Consider the following 18,467-nt stretch of genomic DNA (forward strand, 5'->3'; position numbering starts at 1 on the left):
GCTGGCACCTGGCCTACCGAGCCTCTAGTGGCAGAAAGACTAAGAGAAAGCTCTGTAAACCAGCTTGGCTAGTGGATACAACTCTGTTATCTAAAGCTAAAGCACATTTCGTACTCTCTTGTCCCATGGGGTGTGAAATTAGCAGCTATTGTTTTCACACATTTTTATAAACACAATGCCTTTTATGTCTTTACATTGTTTAGACTGCTATGTTTTTCTCCTCACATGGGAATCCTTTCTTTTTTTTTCTTTATTCAAATTTTAAATCAACAGGATTTTTATTCCAGGAACACGCTAGCATTAAAAAAAAAACCAAACCAACAACCATTTTATCCATGCAAACTTTAGCTAAACACAAACATTCAGAAACTGGCAAAAAATCTCTACGCTTTTTAGTCTGTAAGTCAATCCAATTAATATTACACTGATAAAGTGCAGAGAAGAATTCAAATGTTCAGTTTGAAACAAGCTTTTAAGATATAACAAGGGAGCCAGAACTACTCTTAATCAAGTGTTACAACCACCCCTGCATAGTTCTCCTTGATGTAGAAAAAATACGTATTGGCTTTGTTATGATGATTCTCTACATTTAAAACCTCTTCCCAGTTAATTTAAAATTACTTTGGCTGTTAACACCTGTGTGAGCAGAGGCCTTTTTCTTAGGGCTTGTAGAAAACTTTTTACCTGCTCTTCTTTCTGTGTCTAAAAACATTAGGAAAAAAACAAACGACTCCTTTAATCCAGTTAAATAAGAACAATATGATGACGAAGCAACAACTGATCTTACTGATTACTGAACTACAGCAACAATATTACAGCAGAAACCAAATAAATCCATTACAGCTTAAAATATTTGCCCCATTAGAATATTGCACTAATGTCCTCTTACTACTCCTTACACTTTAGAAACATTTCCTGCTTTACCACACTTGAACAACAGTTGAAAGAAAAGAAAAACAACAATTTGTAAGAGTTTGATGAACAGTCAACATATTAATTTGAAGAAAGGATTTTTTTCTAACAGATTAAGAGGATTTTTTTCCTTGTATTTGTGCTTAGACTGTGTTCAAGAGTGTCATCTTAGCTTCTTCAGAAAACTAGAAAGCAAAGCACATGTTTTTACTCTGAAACGATTGTACGCTCTGTGTGTCTGTTCACATGTGTGCATGGAGGAAAGGGCAGGGTGGGAAGCAGAATAGGAATATGAGACAGTATGCAACCACACATCTTAAAGTACAATAAGATGAGAAGTCCCACTCGATATGAACAAAAAGAAATGGATATTGTTACTTGCGCTGCAACAGAAATCTCAGTACAAATGATGTGGGGAGCAGAGATGCACAGTTTCTCCAACCTGGTGCATTATGTATACTTGTCTGAATTTCTGATGCATGATCAATAACCAGAGGTGATACTGACTGCCAAAATTCCAACTTCAGTTAATACAGAGCACACCAAAAGTCCAATCTTGATCTATATTGATGAATCAAATAACCACACACGCCAAGGAAAAATCCATGCCATAGTAACTAAGCAATTACTTCACATGATAGGCAAATTCCCACTACATTAGGAGAACATAGTTTGGCCAATAGCTGTGAACTGCAAAGGAACAGTGCCAGTTAGACACCTCAAACTGTTCCCTCTTTCACAGCCCTTTGTCACTGCTTCTACCTCCAGTGCCAAAACCCTGCAAGCAGAGAAGTCCATGCAATCCACTTTCATGAGTTGCTCAAGTTAACTTTATACCACTGACTTTGTTAATTCACACTACTCTAGAGGCTAGGAAAGGCAGTTGACAGCAAATAAACAATCTTATGGACTTCTCCAAATTACAGGAGGCTTGAGTGGCTGTTCTGTCAGCTGCTACACAAGCTGGGTTCTCCATAGTGGGACAGCCTGGACCTGACACGCAGGCACCCGCTTGGTCCCAGTTAATTCCCTTACCCAGTTGCTTAGAGGGGGACACTGGAAGATGGATCTTACTGCTGCCTTGCTCCTTGTTGGCATTAACAGTGTTATAATGGAACTAGAACTGATGCCATATTTACACCACCCTGTCCTTTTATCTGCTATAAAGAGGCAATACAGAAGTGAAGATATAATTTATTAGTCTCAATCAGGGAAGCATATCTATAAGTCAATACAGAAAAGAGGAGAAAAAAAAAAGAGAGAGGAAAACCACGTCAATCAGGAAGACAGGGATACTCCTTGTAATGTATCTTTTAAAAGCAGATAGTAAGAAAACCCCAAAAGAGCACCTGACTCTGAAGTAAACACACACCTGCCCTGCCAACTCCAAACGTTTATTTCCATAGTAGTCTCTGTCATCTACTTTATTTTCTCCTTGGGCCAAAATTACTCTGCGCACCATCACTGCTGTGTATATGCACTTGGCACGAAAATTGAATTCCTTCACCTGCAAATGAAAACAAAAACAACAACAAAAACAAAAAACCATACTGATGTTTCAAGGTCAGTTCCTTAGTCCTCATTCAGACAAACACATCCATTTAAATCCATGAGTAATCTGGGCTGACTAAGGAGTTCCAAAAGGGATTTGTGCACTTTACCTTCTTAAAAACCACTAAAAGTAACATACATTAGTGAGACTGAAACAGATAGTAAATGAAAACAAATCAGAATAAAGGTATAGGACATGAGAATATCAACTAAGATCTGATACTGCACGGCTATGCAGAAAAAATGTGTATCATGATAATAGTTCAATGGTACAGCATTTCATAAAGACTACTTTTGACTCAATTCAGATCTTCCCCTTTATTTTGAGGACGATTTACTTTACCTCAGCTACAAAGCAATCAGACATTTTTCCCTCCCAACAAAGCTCACACAAGAATTACCACACAAATTTACTCCAGTTAAAAAAAAAACACGTTACGTACAAGAACGTGGGTCAGAATAGTTGATGCTAGGAGCTCTCGTGCTTCTTCCATCTTTGTTTTCTTTGGGCCTCCCCACATCCTTTGCCTTCGTACTTTATTTCCAATGTACTTCAATGCCTGTCAAGGGGGAAATTAACTTGAGTTAGTATCAGAATTGTAACCTACACAAATATACACACAGAGAGAAATCTGTATGTATTCCTTAGTGCAATCCCACTTGCCACAGATGATGCAAACTCCAGGCAAAGTGCAAAATACCTAACACGATGCTAATTAAAAAATCAATCTTGAAAATTTACATGATTATGATTAAATATACATCATGTTTATCATATGTGGATAACATTTGGAATGGGAAGTGGTGAAAGAACATGATTACTACAATATTAAAAGAAAGGGGAATGCAGACACATAGGAAAAAGGATTATATAAATTCCAAAGATACCTAGTTTATTTAATTTGACTTTTCACCTCCAGCTCTTTTGTGTGTTTGCTAAGTTTCATTCAGATATTAAACTGTGAGGTGGCACTCACTGTTTAATAGGCACAAAAGCTACTGTGTAGTGTCTACATCTGTCTCCAAGAGTACTTTGCAATGATTAATGGATTCTTACTCTCTTACCAGTTGTCCAAGAAATGGAATCAATCTGCAGAATTCAGTGTCAGATGAGTCAAAGAAACTATACAGGTCCACACAGGAAGTTGCTGCCTGGAAACGAAGCCATGTCCCCTATGCCAAAGAACTACCCTCTCCAGTAAATGGCAGACTATCCTTTCCATCTGTTACCTTCTTCCCCAAATAGCTAACTTTATTTCTATTTCATTTGACATTTCTTGCACAGAGTAACTTCTGTATTTCTGTTTTTCTATGTTCCTGGATGCTTCAGATTTCATTATGTTCCTCAGCATCACCATTTTACTCTTCTGACACTGAATTAGAAAGACTTTCATGTTACCTCTAACCCTGAGAAGCCCCAAAAGATGCAAACTAGAAAGATGTTCACTTTACAACACTTAACATCGCACATGGAAAGATTCAATAAAGTTTACAATGAAATAGATGAAATAAGACTAAACTTCAAAAGCTGCTTCTAGCAGATCACTATGTACTTGATGGCAATGCTGCCAGCAAAATGGCCTGTGTTTTGGCTAATTAAAAAAGCTGAAGAGAATTCTGGCGAGTCTTTAGCAGGACGGAGTGTGGCTATTACTGTGGGCTTTATACAAGATATTAGAATTGGAGGAGAACATCTACTCACGATGAAAGGGTCATGTCCACACCAAGGGGGCTTCTGTGAAGTGGGGCATGCAATTACTTTTTAAAAAAATGGGAATCGTCCTCAACAAAACCCCCTAATCTTATGGGCATCACTACTTGTCACATACATTTAAACACAACCCTGGGCTTCTGAAAACAAAGCATTTCTTGACTTTGGTGTTTTTTCAGTTAGGCAATGAGAGCAAAGTCTCACTTTTGGGAAGTCCTTCCCCCTTTAAAACCCTCAGCTTAAAATAACCCCCAAAAAACAAACCTCAAAACACAAACTGTGTGTCAATTGCTGACACAGCAAAGTGGTCAATGCCCCCAGTCTCCACAATTTTATGGCCTCTGGCCATGTGAAGAGACACACCTGCATCTGTGTAAAAATCTGAGCTTTTTGGCATTCTTCCAGACTAGGAGCAAATGCAGCCATCACATGTTCCTCTGTGCCAATCATTTGTACAATCTCTTGGTCACTCTCAACACCCATGGCCTAGGAAGAGAAGAAAAGACAGACATAGCACAGGCTTTATGTTAACTCACTGACATTTGCTTATGCTAATTTGGTATTGTTTGTCTGCGTTACTACTAAGCAAGAGCTAGTTCTTCTCTAAGAAACTGTGCCATCTGGCACTGGCAGCACATATTCTAGCTATGGAAGAACGTTAAATGGAAATCTTGATAAGCAGCGGGAACACACACACACTTTTTGGAGAGCCTTTTTTTCTTCACTGACAGGAGTTAAATTCTATGTTTCTGCTTAAGAAAAAAATACCAAGTAATAACAACCCTACGTGTATAACAATGAAAACCAAGTCAGAATCTACAATAAATAAAGGAAGGTGAAATCTCTTAAAAGATTACACATGGTCTCTTACCACAAGCAATGTCACAAACTCACTTGACTGTGATGCAGCACGTCCTAGTTGAGAAACATTTACAGTTTACCTCCTTTGCAGCTCTCTGTATTTGACAGATGACTTCACCACACAATTCCTCTTGAAAGCCATTCTATTATTTCCCTGATTCTTGGACACCTTGTTAGACTTTATGCTGCAGAAAAAGCTTAATAAACTAAGAAAGCGCTTAACAGGTTTAGAAAAACCTCTCTGTCGATAAGTGTTTCAAGGTGGCAGCCAGCAGTGAAGGCCTTTGTGGATTCCAGATGGTGCTAAAGCTCCCCCCTTCACACATTTGCCTGGAGCTCTGCCATATCAAGAGATGGAATAATCTCACTAAACCTCTTCTGGCTGAGTTACATTTCTCAGAAGTTTTTGAGGAAGTTAGGTTTGCATTCGTATTATTCTTCAAACTGCCTGCCACAAAGACCACTGTAAATAATGGCCTGTGTAGACCCTAGTATTCTGGTTCTCATTAAAAACTGGCAGTCATACTTTCCTCAAAAATGCACAGATACCTTCCCTTCTTATTGCCTTCCTTAGGTGTCACGTTGCTTAACACCTAACTAATGCTATCCCCTTGCAAAACTGTCGCTCTAATTGTGAAGTATCCAGCGCTTTTTTTTCTTTTTTTCCTTCATTTCTTCTTTCTTTTTTAACAAAAGTTGTTGGTTGAAGTTCCTTTAACTTAAAACACTGTCTCTTCACCTTGTGGTTTATTAAAAATTAAAAGCAGTGCAAAAGTAGCACACACCCATAACAGTGTGAGAACGTTCCTGTTTTAGTGCAAAGCACAGATCACAATTCCACCATCTCGAACAGACCGGAGTGCCGTATCAAGACACAGTTACTTCACCAGATAAGCGTGTTTCATCATAGTTTGCTCCCACTAAGTAGTCACCGCTCTGATCTCAAGGCTCTTTTCAGAACCAAAATTCACCCATGCGATATTACTGTAGTTCGGATTTCTGTTTTTCAAATATTATCATGCTTCCTCATCCTTTTAAATAAGGTCACACAGTAGTTAAACCTCAGCAGAGAAGTTATAATCCCTCATGACCTGAGAGCCAGACTCATAAAGTCGACAAAAGCATGAAAGCCTCACAATGGTAATTTTCCATGTGTCTAGGACTTAATAGCTGACCAGCAAATCAGTTTGGGAAACACAACTGGATTCATATAATTATTGCACTTAGCCTACAGAAGAACAAAATTTTATTAAGGGAATCCTTGTGCCATTATAGGCACGTATACCAGGAATACAATTATCTAAAGCACATCAGATGCAAGCTGAATTGATACCACCCTGTTTCTGTCCAGCAGGTTAATTTTAGGTTGGCAACCACATCATAAGAGCCATGTAAAAAGTGAACAAAACTAGCGGGGGGAAAAAGTCTACCTGTAGTTTTACTGTGCTATTCCACCCATTAAAAACAAAAAAACCACAGAATATTAAAGAGGGTTGATGATTTCTTCTAACTTGATAAATTCTCTGATCAAAAGTCTGCCAACAACAAGATGAGAATTGGACCCATCGTTATGCCCACATAGATTTTCTAGTTGAAGTCTGTAGCAACAAACTCACTTGAGAATTCTGAATTTGCGTGTGGGAAAGGCTAGGATCTGCCACCAAACAATATATGTTGTACTGTTAGATAAGTGCAAATTGGGGGAAATTGATTTATGAGTCATGACTAAAAACTTATGCAAACGACTGAAAAAGATGTGTTGATAAAATAGCCTAAAAGTAAACCCACTTATTCTCCTCTGTACTATCAACAATCATGGGCAGAGCTGCGCACATAAATCCACGTATGTGCAGCTCTAACAGAGCAAGCAGTAGGCCCATGATGGTATCACATAGATTTGTAATCTTAACACACTTTCATTTTTAGCAAATTTGGCCCTGATGTTGCACTTCTACAACACAACACACACACACCCCCACACACCCCAAAAGAAACCCAAAACAAAACAAACAACAAAAAAGTACTCCAGAATTAGCCTGTAACATCACTAGGATAGTAACAAAATATTCCAGGGTTGTTGCTTGTGTTACAGAAACACTGAGGACATACAAAGTAGGAATGGGTCCTATGCTTTAAGTGTTCCTAGGACAAAGCTGAGGGAAAGGGAATTAACATAAAAGCAAAGCAGGAGACAGAATGTCTTGTTTATTTTTGATTGGAAGGCAATATCACAAAGAGATAATTTTATGCAGGGAGAGGGGGTGGAGGGGAAAGAGACATTGCAGAGGGGTAACTTAACAGTAGCAGTGAAAGGATGGGGAAGGAGACGGTAGGAGGCTGTTGAAGAGCATGGGTGGAAGGCTAGTAGTCAATGGACATAAAACAAAGTCAAAGCAAACATTCAGAATATTCAGATCATCCTGAGTTCAAGGGGGAGAAAGTGGTCCAGCTGGGGTCAACTGCTCCCTAGGACTGGGGAGGTGCCTGCTGCCCAAAATGTGTGTGTGTATGGGCATGTGCACACACATGTATATATAAGAGAGTGTGGACGAGAGAGTGTGAGCCCAGCAGTTCCTCCTCCCCCAGCTTGTGTCTTAATGATGATGTCTAGGCGTTTCCATGGCACTTCCCTAGAATGTAGTTCTGCAGTCCATCAGGCTAAATTACAGAATGGAGACAGGCAGATGACTGGATTAAAAAGATGTCAGGGAAGTTCAAGGTTGACATCACAGACAGAATTGGACTGGAGCTTTTCATAATTCAAGAGATACAAGCTATGAAACTGCAGCCATGGGAACCTGTAATTCTGCAGATCCAGTAAGACCACCATTCAGCTGTTCCTCTAGAGTTGCATCTTACTGGCTCCAACACTAACACAGGTTTGTAAAAATGAAACCCAACTTGCTGTTCAGATCTTTTGCCGCAGGTCCTAGAGCAGCTCCTTATAACTCCCACATAAACTAAAGATACTTCACCTAGCAATTCAGGTCGTAAAATTCAACTTAAGTCCCCCTAGGTTACTTAAAATTCTTTTCCTTCCCCAACCAGTTTTGGTGCAGCATGCAACCTTCATTTACTTCAGCTCCGAGGACCCTCTCAAGTCTACTGAATCAAGATCACAAACCCAAAAGAAAATCAGCCCTTACCTTAAAACAGCTTTAACTCCCGGCAATGTAGGGAGCTCCCTGCAAAAGCAGCAGTACCACCTTACCTGTAACCCTGACGTTTTTGAGGACAGAAACACCCTTAAGTACTACACAAATATTCTGCACCTCTTCTAACACTCATTGCTACCTAAAACTGTCTGAGCCTTCCAGGTAAAGTGTGTGTAGCTCACAGTCTAACATATTCAAAAACCCCACTATGCACAATTCGCACAGCCCTATGGCCTGTGCATAACAGACACACAGCTAAAACAGAGGTCTCTTGGGGTTGCAGGTCAACTCAGGACATCCTAAATACTATTCTGGTTACATGTGGATATAAACTAATGAAGCAGTGTTACATAGTAAGCAGGAAGCAAATTAGTTGTGTCTGTTTCCCATTACAAGGCAGTTAACAGCCCTTTGAAAACCTCAACAAATACATACTTTGGGGGCAAAATCGTCCAATTTATATAGCTACTTCAAACCAAAAACTGCGTTTACATATATAGGGGCTGCACAGATGCTTCTGTCACTTTCAAGAAGAAGGGGTAAGGGAAAAGCGTTTAAGCTAGCACAGCAACAAAGCACTCGCTTCCCCACATCTGAAGAGCAGACACTTCAAGTCTGTCCTAGAACAGTGCCAGGACCACACTGTTTGTAGCCTTTCAAATTTCAGTGAGCTGTGGTCAATGTGGTAAACTTCACAAAACCACAACTTACAGGTGTGCAGCACAACTAGCTGTCAAATCTCTGAATATGCCTATCACAAAGATCCTTACAGTTCTGGGTGGCAGAAAAGCAAGCAGAACAAAGTCTGCAGTTTAGAAGAGACTACGGATAAGGATGAACGGCAAGGCAGATGCCCCCTTTAGGGTGTCCCTACACAGTCCAGTCCCCCCAGCTATCCAGACCAAGGGACCTTTAGATCTACGCTATTTCCACCCCTCCCCACAGCTCATGCGCCTGGGTTTCCTTCCTCACCAAGAAAGGAAAGAAAGGATGGGGAACAGTGTATGTTCAGGTCCTGCCCTAGCATGCAGCTAAGATGTGACCATGACTCATGCCTGAAGCATGAAAGTGCTCTTAGATTCTAGTTAAAGGCAGCTCTTTGTGAATTTTAGGCCTCAGCTCTGTCAGTGGGTGGTATCTGCAATGCTCTCTACTTCACAGCCCTTGCTTTTGACAAAGATGTCAAAGGGATGTTAGTACACCTGTGCTTTACAGTTGCAGTAGTTTTAAATCCACATTAGATCATAGATGTGCAATACTTGCTTTCTTTCCTATAAAGTGACAATGATTTTCTGTACCTGACCTGTATCTTAAGTCATTTGCAGGAACACTGGGCCATTTAAAGCTATTGGGATGAGAAAGACAATCCAAAATTGCCCAACCTTCTCCCACCGACTCTCAGATAGTCCCTGACAAAACTGTCCCCTCTAGCTGGCCCATACACTGGATAGCAGCCCTCTATCAATTTCTAGTCATTTTCTTACTCAAAACACAGGCGTCTGTGGAAATTGGTTGCAGTCTGGATGCTGGTCTGGGAGGAAATGCAGAGCAATAGATTTTTGTCATTGCTTTTTCAGTTTATTTTTTAACTGGAAATTATACAAGCAGTTGCTACAGTAAAAGTTAAGGATGCAAAGGCAACCAAAACTTCAGACCTTAGACTGTCTGCACAGCTTAATTTTGCCCCTTGCAGATGTGTATCTCCACATTACAAGAAGCAGAACGCTTACTTGTACCAAGGAAGACCCAGGCCCAAGGCTTAGGTCTCAGCAGAAAGGAATTATTCTCTTTGCTTTTCCAACAAAACTCCTGCATATAATACTGCCATGTGAGAGAGCTGGGGCTACACAGAGATCCCTAAGTTATGGATTTTCCAGTTTCAGGGCTCTAGTGTTTGTAACCTTGCTTCTAGTAGTTAAATACAACAAAGCAATACCACATTACAGCAATGCCCAAGAAAGATCAGAGCCTGGTGCCTGCCTAAGAATCCATTCAAAAGACTATCTGGGATTTTTAGTTTCCAGCTGGAGACCCATCAAAAGTGGGCAGAAGATCCCTGAAATTCACATGTCATTAAAGAAAAGGTAAGGAAAATGACCACTCATGAGTACAGTTAAGCACCAGTCAAGAATGGAACATTCAGAATAGTTAAAGTGGGTGCAGCTAATTTGCTACTGGATTAAATAAATATAAATCTTTGAAAAGCACTACAGCCAAGAGCTTCTAACAACTGTAACCTCTTATTGAATAAATAAATGAAAAATTACATAACCTTATCTAGAATATAAAAAATACATATAGGCAGTGGGATAATTTTAGCAAGTATTGTCAGAAGGTGATCAAACAGTCAGTACAGTGCTGCTTAAACGCCCCCTCCCCAACAACCACCTCCTCAGACTTAATAACCCACAGCAGTTACTCTTCTGTGAGCAGGTATTTATCTATACCAGCAGGGGGTGACAAAATGTAATAAAAGTCTGTAAGTGAAGGTGGAATCCAGCTGTTTGGTACTTAAGCAAATGGATTAAGAGCCACATTAACACTTTCCTGCAACAGAAAAGTTGTGAACTTAATCCTGACACTTTTATGTGGATTTCTGTCCACAAATAATTTCTCAACCTCTTTAACAGTGGTCACTAAAACCAGATCTCCTCCAACCTAGTGAAAGATATTAGCTTAATCAAAGATAACAGACATTTGTTTCTCAAGTCTAAATCCAATTATTAAACTATTTTCTAGTACCAAACCCAAAGCACCTCCTACAAGAAAACGGATTCTTACAGCTTTCAATCAGCCAAAGAGCTGTGGTAACAGAAAAGTCTACAGTTGCCAACACATCAGCACTGCTGGCAGAAAACAGTTTGGATGCCGTGAGCAAGTGCTGCCCTCTCCTGGCCATTTATTTCCTCGAGCACTTACCACCTCTCCAAACTTTTTCTATGCCGTAAACGCCTATGGTGAAGATGAAAGGGGAGCTATAGGATTTACTTCTATCACTTGCTAGATCCATTCAGAGGCATTTTTGTGCCCTAAGCCACCTTCCCTGTGAACAGCACCTCCACGACTGCTACCCAGTTTCCTTCAGCACATGCACTGCACCAGGCTGCAAATCCACAGGCAGCAGCAAAACCTACAGGACAGGAAGGAGCTACCACCTATTGGGAGGACAGGCCCTAGCCTAAGCCCTGGCCATGCCCTGCTGTCTTCTCCAGTAGCTGGACAGTGCATGACCACCCATCACCTTTACTGGCTTAGCCCATGCATTTGATACCACAGAGAGATGGGCTACCAGCCTGCTTCCAGTCCTGTTGGGCAGCTAGGGAGTCGTCATTGTTATGCCTTCAGTCATGTGCACCCTTGAGCAAATTAAAATGAAAGAGGGAAGCAGAGGGTGAAAGAAAGCAGTTCTGGCAGTTTCACAGGCAATGACGGCCAAGGCATGACACTGTCACTAGCTCAGCTGGCAGGGCAAATACTTCCCAATTCCAGCCCAGAATCAGGCGTGGACGCCTCTCACAGCCCTTTACCAGTTCCACCAGAGATCGCCTCAAAGATACGATACCTGTCTGTGCATTCACTGCACTGAAGATACTGGTGAGTGTTCCTCAATCAGGCAGGGATTCTGAAGTATTCTGACTGAGGCAGAGCTCATTCACAGGGGAAGGAAGTAAACTGCCAAGAAATGCAAGCTACTCTAGTAATCTTAAAGGATTTAGGAATAGGTCTAAGAATTGCAAGACTTCCCCACGGGCTATCAGTTTTGTTTATGCTTATGACTGGAAGTCATGTATAACGAGATCATGGCTATGTCATGACCCTGGATCTGAAACAAAGGGTGCTGAATAACTCAGCAGTCCACAGGTTGGAGGTGGGGGCAGGGGGGGGATCAAAACCAGAAACACAGACCCTCAACACAAATTTGCAATATAGCTTACAACAAAAGAAACCAAAACCCTTCTGACTTTCTGTAGCAACAGGAGCACAGGCAGCAGTGCAGAGGGACCTTACAAAGCAGTAAGAGAGGAGGAGGCATTTGTCTTGGCACAGCAATGCTCCCCTTGCAGAAAAACGCAGCGCTTTTTCTCCTTTTTGCTGTACAATACGGATGACTTCCCAAGGGAAAAAAAGCTTGCAGTCTCTAAGCCCTGCCAAGTCATTTTGGACGTATTAACTTTAAGAGCTGCTGCCAATCTTCATTCTTGAGCTACAGCACAGATTTTTTTTTTCTTTTTCCTTTTTTTCCAAACCAACAGTTGTATTACCTTAAATATAATAGCAATGGGAATATCCTCCGACAGGGTGTTGTGCCTCAGGTAAAACCTTCCTTGCTTCACAACCATATTTGTTCTGCTCTTCTTCTCATGAGTGGAACTGAAGTTAAAAAAAATTATGTCATGTTTGAAAGTTTGCACTGACGCTCCTAGAATCCTCTGTATAAAACTTATCAAGCTTGAGCAATCTTTCAGCTGAATTAATCCTACTTTCTCTGCTCCTAAAAATTACATTAAAACAGCCAGACACCACTCCAATACTCCAAAGTAACGGGGTATTATCACCTGTCATGGGGAAGGTCAATATCTGATGTAAGCAAGTAGAAGCCTATACTTTTCAAAATCAACATTACATGCTTTTATCATGGACAGGGATGTAACCAGGCTGTGTACAGTACTGTGGCAACAACAGTAATGAGATAACAGTACTTTGTTTTGTACTTTTAAGCTCATCTAGGCTTACTGTGGAACAGTAAAGGAGCTAGGAGAGATGCAAGAGGCCTCTGAAGAAGAAAAAACAGCCCTCACACTGAACAGCGACAAGCACCATATTATACCAGTGAGTAGCTTGAAAACAAAATATAAATAAAACTCTGTTGAGGATTAAAGGCCAAATTTATATTACCGTGCCATTTTCAATAATTTGTGTAGCGCAAAAACATTTTATTTTTGTTTCCTTCTCAATTGCCTTTAAAAGCTTTTACACCAACTTGATTCAGAGAGTCAGACAAAAGGTTACATATAATTTCCACTGCAGTAACTTCATGTTACTTGCTGCAAAATGAGACCAAACACTGTTAATTAGGGAGTGTGCTTTGTTAGGTTAAAAGTAAGAACTTGCTTCTCCTAGTCTGGGATGAATCCTGAAGCATATGAGCAACTCCCAGTGGTTTTTGCGGGGATACGCTACTAACTTATTGATGTTTTAGCGTACAAAATGACAGCAGCAACAGAGGGGCACTGAATATCCACAGCTTTTTCCTGTTAAACTATACTAGGAAGAAAACTACACAGCTACTTAACTACAACAATGAACTTTTAAAGCTTTGGTTTTACCTCCTTTATGTAACTGCAGGCATTTACCATACCTGGTAACAGATGCGCCAACTGTGCCTTTTCTATCAGCTTCCACAATGATTCTGTTTTTGGATAACTGCTCTTGAATAAGAATAACTTTCTCTACACCTTTAACAATGAAATAGCCACCTATTCAATAGAAAAGAAAGATATTGCATGTCAGTACCCTTGCACTTTACTCCCTCCTTCAATATGCCTTCAAATATAAATTATTAGAAAGTAAACAGTAAGTACACAAAGGACAAAACAGGAGAGTAAATTCTCCTTTAAAAGAGTAAAGAACAAACTCTGTGTGGAACCTATGATAACTACAGAAGATGTTCCAGTAGACTAAATAGAACTTTTACTAAGGCTCACACATAATATTTGGAATCTAAGACTTCATTTGGGAAGTACTCGAACACCAAGAACTCACAGGCAGACAGGAAACTGCAATGCTGTAAAAAAAACTCCAAACCTGTCAGGCAACCATTCTTACTGAAAGTTGTTATAGAACTGTTAGTTCTACAAATTCGGTAAAAATGTTGCCTGTCAGAAGAGTATATCATAAGGACATCAAAAAAAGAACTGGCCATTTCAGATGCTTGGTATCAAAGAGAATAAATCTTCTGTAATTACCGACTTGCTCTCTCCCGCACTCCAGGGAGAAATTTCTTTTCTATTACTTTTAAAAACTTATGTTAATGCCCTTGTTGTATCTAAGACAATATAAGGAATCTGCATGTGAGCAATGTTAGATTCCTCCCTTAAATTGTAGCTATCTGTTAATGCTCCTCCAGCACAGCATGTTGTGTCACTGTATCTTGCCATTACAAGCAAGCACAGCACACGTCCAGTGCACACTTCAAAGGCAGCAGATAAAACCCACAGAAGTTGCTTGCTATAACCCTTCACCTCCTCTCTACATTTCAAATATTGTCATGTAACACTTTACTCTAGCTTTACAAAAGGCAGCAAGTGAGAGTTCCTGCTCTGGAGGACACCGTTATACTCCACTCTCCATTGATCCCCTTCATTTTCATAAACTAATTCCATCTCTGTTCCCATACAACACATCATTGTACAATACTACATACCTTTCTCAACTTTTTCAAAATTTTGGCGTATTGTTTTTGTGGTTGAAAACTCTGTCTGCAAATACAAACACTCCATGCTGTCAACCACTTCTTATTATTTGCAAAAGCCTGCCAATTTCTTTTAGTTACAAGCATACTAAGAAATTAAGATACTGAGAAGCTGAGAAGTTCTCACGACTTCACAGTGGCAGGAAACATAGCAATGGGTTTTTTTCTTTGCTGAAAAAGATTTAAAACTAAAAGCACAGATGGGAAAAAAGAATATGAGAGCACGTGTACCTGGATCTAAAGGACATTCATTAAGTTTGGCAAATTCTGCCGGAGTTTTCCCAGTAAGAACACAATTGGAGCTACGCAGCATTATAGGCATTCTGCAAGAAAAGCAGTTACACTTTTACTTTAGATTCAGATAGAAAAATAAATAGTCAAATTCAGAACAAAACCCATGCTGAACAAACTGGAAAAAACACAGTTAAGGTAATTAGAACACAGGCAAGCTATGAACAACAGGTTTTTCCTTTAATCCCACCATATTTAATTGAACATGTAGTATGAAAAGAGTGACCTGAAATTGGACATCTATTGGCAGAAACTGTAGACTTCTATTTAATATTTATGCAGCTACTGCAGGCATCCATGACAAGCACAGTCACCAGGGCCAATGATTACTAGTGCAAAGACTCCTGGTCCCCAAAAACAGTACTGACTGCAGTGAAGAACATGGCACTGCAGATCCACCGTTACCAGTTTTAACTCGAAAAAGCTAGCTCGGATCCGATTTCCCGCACAGCAGTCACACCATATGGCTGCAGACAGATAGTGCCTCTAATACATAACCTAGGCATGGAGTTTCCCCAGTAGTAGCTCTGATTTCTCTGGTTGCTTAGCACAGAAGCCTGCAGCAATCATTTTATGAAGCAACATGAAGTGGTGGAAAAATATTCCAAGAAATTAAAAACAAATTCTATGCTTAGGATTAAAATAAAAGAGAAACCAAAGATGCACAGACTGGATGTAAGGCAAAACTTCTTCACCATAAGGACAGTCAAGCAGTGGAACAAGCTGCACGGAGAAGCTTGGCAGTCTCCACCCACGGAGGTCTTAAAGACCTGACAAGATAAAGCACTGAACAACCCAGTCTAATCACAGAGCTCACGCCATTTTCAGCAGGAGGTGATACTAGAGACCTCCTGAGGTCTCTTGCAACTGGAATTAATCTATCACCCTGTAATGAAGTCAGGGAATGTTTACTTTTATTTGGTTTGGTGTGTTCACACTGCAGTCTTACTAGGAATTTGTCTTATTCAACAACTAACCAGCAATGATTTTGCAGTTATGATTAAAAAGAGTACTTTTATAGTTAGCTTCGTAACGTACCTTTCCACTCTCATGTTTTTCATTAAAACTTTTGAAAGACAGCATATTTTACTTCCAAAGAAAAAGCTGCATTTTGCACAAGGTACATAGAGATTATCACTACCTTTACCAAAAGACCTCCACGCCCTTTAGTCTCTTCTACAAAAAAGGGGACTTTCAATCCAGTTTACAGAATTTCATTCCTTGGTGGACAGCCTTTGTAAGACCTATGTTCCAGGTGTTTGCTAAGACATATTTTGACAAAATTTATCCATGAGTTCTACTATGCAACTATTTGCAACCTCAGAGATATTTCATTCAAAATTACTCCAACAAAAAATAAGATTAGGCAGCTTTTGCTAATGAAGTTATATTTTGTTTATTAAAACCTTAGAAATTATTTTAATTTTGTGGCCATTTTCATATTCGTATATCTTAAACTAATGAAATCAAAATTCTAAATTTTTTAAGGGGACAAAAATCTGTCTTGTCACTACAGCACTCTATACAGATAACCTGCTTGCTTCAGTTATTTCACTGAGAAAGTGCTTCCTAGAAATAAGAATCTTCATATGACAATCATAAACTTATACGACACACATGATAAGCCAAATGCATTGGCTATTTGTTTCAGAAACAGTAACCAGCTGGCACAAGGAAACTCAAAATGGAGTACATAAATGCCACCGCTGAAAACTCCAGTGAAACAGGTGTCACTAAGAATTTTTTATTTCACTTGCAAAAAATAAAATATCTTGCAGCTAACCTAACACACGATAGTAACTCATTCTCCTTTTGAGGACAGAACCTAATTTTTTAAATATCTAAAGTTATCAGGAAGAACAGTAAGAAAATTTTTAAAAAAAAGAGAAAATAAAGTTATTTAATTTCTGTGCATAAAGACACAGAAAATGGCTGCTAATTTGGAATGCTATTAAGCACTCAAAGGAAGTTTTGCTTTTTAAAGACACAAGAATATTGCCATGGGTTTTTTTTTGTTGTTGTTGTTTCTAACACACATAGGTTATTAGTGACTCTGCCAAAAAAACAGAAATCAGAAAGGAAAGAACATACAGCTTTCCCGTCCCAGTCTGAACTGCATGTCAAACAAAAGCACTGTGTATACTCACCTGGCAAAAGGAAACCAGCATAATATGAAGGATAGATGAGGAAAGTTATTTTCCAGGGAAATAACAACTGGATATTAATGGGTTTTTAACAGTAAAAAGACTTTTTGCATGTATGCCCTTAAAACCAGTCAGATGACATAACTTTAGTTTTTAATGGAGAGTGTTTACTTTTTTTGCCATGACCTCACTTCATAGGAGAAAGAAGAATTTACAGGAACAGGCTGTAATGTAAGATGCAACATACTAGTGCTGTGCAATAATTTAGTCTTTTCCAGTATATTATGGATGCTTTACAAGTCTTCTTCACCCTTTTCTTTTTTAAAGAGAGATGTAGACAAATGCCTATTTTTTGTTGTGCTTCTTTTAGCTATAACTTATCCTTTAAAGTACTATCTTTTGTACACAAATTAATAAGATATTTTAGTGAAAATGCACATTTACTTGAACTTTTTTCTTTGCCTGTAGCACACACCATGAAATAATTCAAAGGACTCAAATTTAGATGGCCTTTCAAAAACTTTTCTTAAGAAATTACTTAGAAAAATAAACCGTTACTACAGCTACAGAAGCTTGGTTTTCTAAATGCATTCCTGTGTATCATGTTCTATTGACAGAGTTAAAGTGTATTTTTTTTACATGAAGGCTTCAAATTTCACTACAAGAAGTGTAGCTACTTAAGTATCTATCTTCTCTTTCCTGCTACTATTCCACCTTTGGTAAGACACCTTTTGTAAGACGCACAGTCACATAGTGAACAATCTCTGTCAGACGCTGATCTTTAGAGCCAGTAGGGTTGGTCTTTGAGAAACCTTGTCTACAAAAGACAGACATCTTTATTGCCTTTAAAATGGAGTTTTGCTTTCAATAATTGTAGAACTGCCAGGTGTTTTGCTTTTTTGGTATGGTTAAGAACTTGGTTTTCTCCCTAAAGCACTTTATTTCTTCTTTAAGAAATTAGATGTCCTTCAGAATCCTAATAACCTCAAGTCATTTGACAGTCTTTAGAAAAACAAAACCAGTAAAAAAAAATCCTCAATATTTATCCACAAAGCTCAGCCTTGGCTCTAAACCAAACCAATTTTAAAGGAGAGCTTAACCTCATACAGAAGAACTAATGCTTGCTTTCCTGGTTTTACTATCCACCTTCCACAGACTTATCTCTGCATATTATGTACGAAAGACTGAGTAATTTTGCTACAAAGCAAACATGTTTATAATGTGACTTGCAGCTCCAGTATTCTTTCATATATTTCTCTCTTTGGTTTTATATCAATACAAACATAGACAAAATCCATCCTTGTATCCATCCTTCTTTGGAAGGAGACAGATTTCCAGAGGCTTTTGTAAAACACAATCATATAACACAA

General features: G+C 39.3%; 1 protein-coding gene across 1 annotated transcript in view; it reads right to left on the reverse strand.

Moving 5' to 3' along the window:
• The window catches only part of POLR3B (RNA polymerase III subunit B), an 81,045-nt gene that overhangs the window by 54,323 nt on the left and 8,255 nt on the right, over positions 1-18,467 (reverse strand). Inside the window, exons 7-12 of the mRNA XM_064455867.1 lie at positions 14,894-14,985; positions 13,550-13,667; positions 12,453-12,561; positions 4,538-4,660; positions 2,907-3,023; positions 2,285-2,419 (exon numbers count right to left, since the gene is read on the reverse strand). Of these exons, the coding sequence (XP_064311937.1) occupies positions 2,285-2,419; positions 2,907-3,023; positions 4,538-4,660; positions 12,453-12,561; positions 13,550-13,667; positions 14,894-14,985 (694 nt within the window). The remainder of the gene's footprint in view (positions 1-2,284; positions 2,420-2,906; positions 3,024-4,537; positions 4,661-12,452; positions 12,562-13,549; positions 13,668-14,893; positions 14,986-18,467) is intronic.

The sequence above is a fragment of the Phalacrocorax carbo genome, chromosome 1 (genome assembly GCF_963921805.1).
Source record: "Phalacrocorax carbo chromosome 1, bPhaCar2.1, whole genome shotgun sequence".
In the NCBI taxonomy this organism is placed as follows: Eukaryota; Metazoa; Chordata; class Aves; order Suliformes; family Phalacrocoracidae; genus Phalacrocorax; species Phalacrocorax carbo.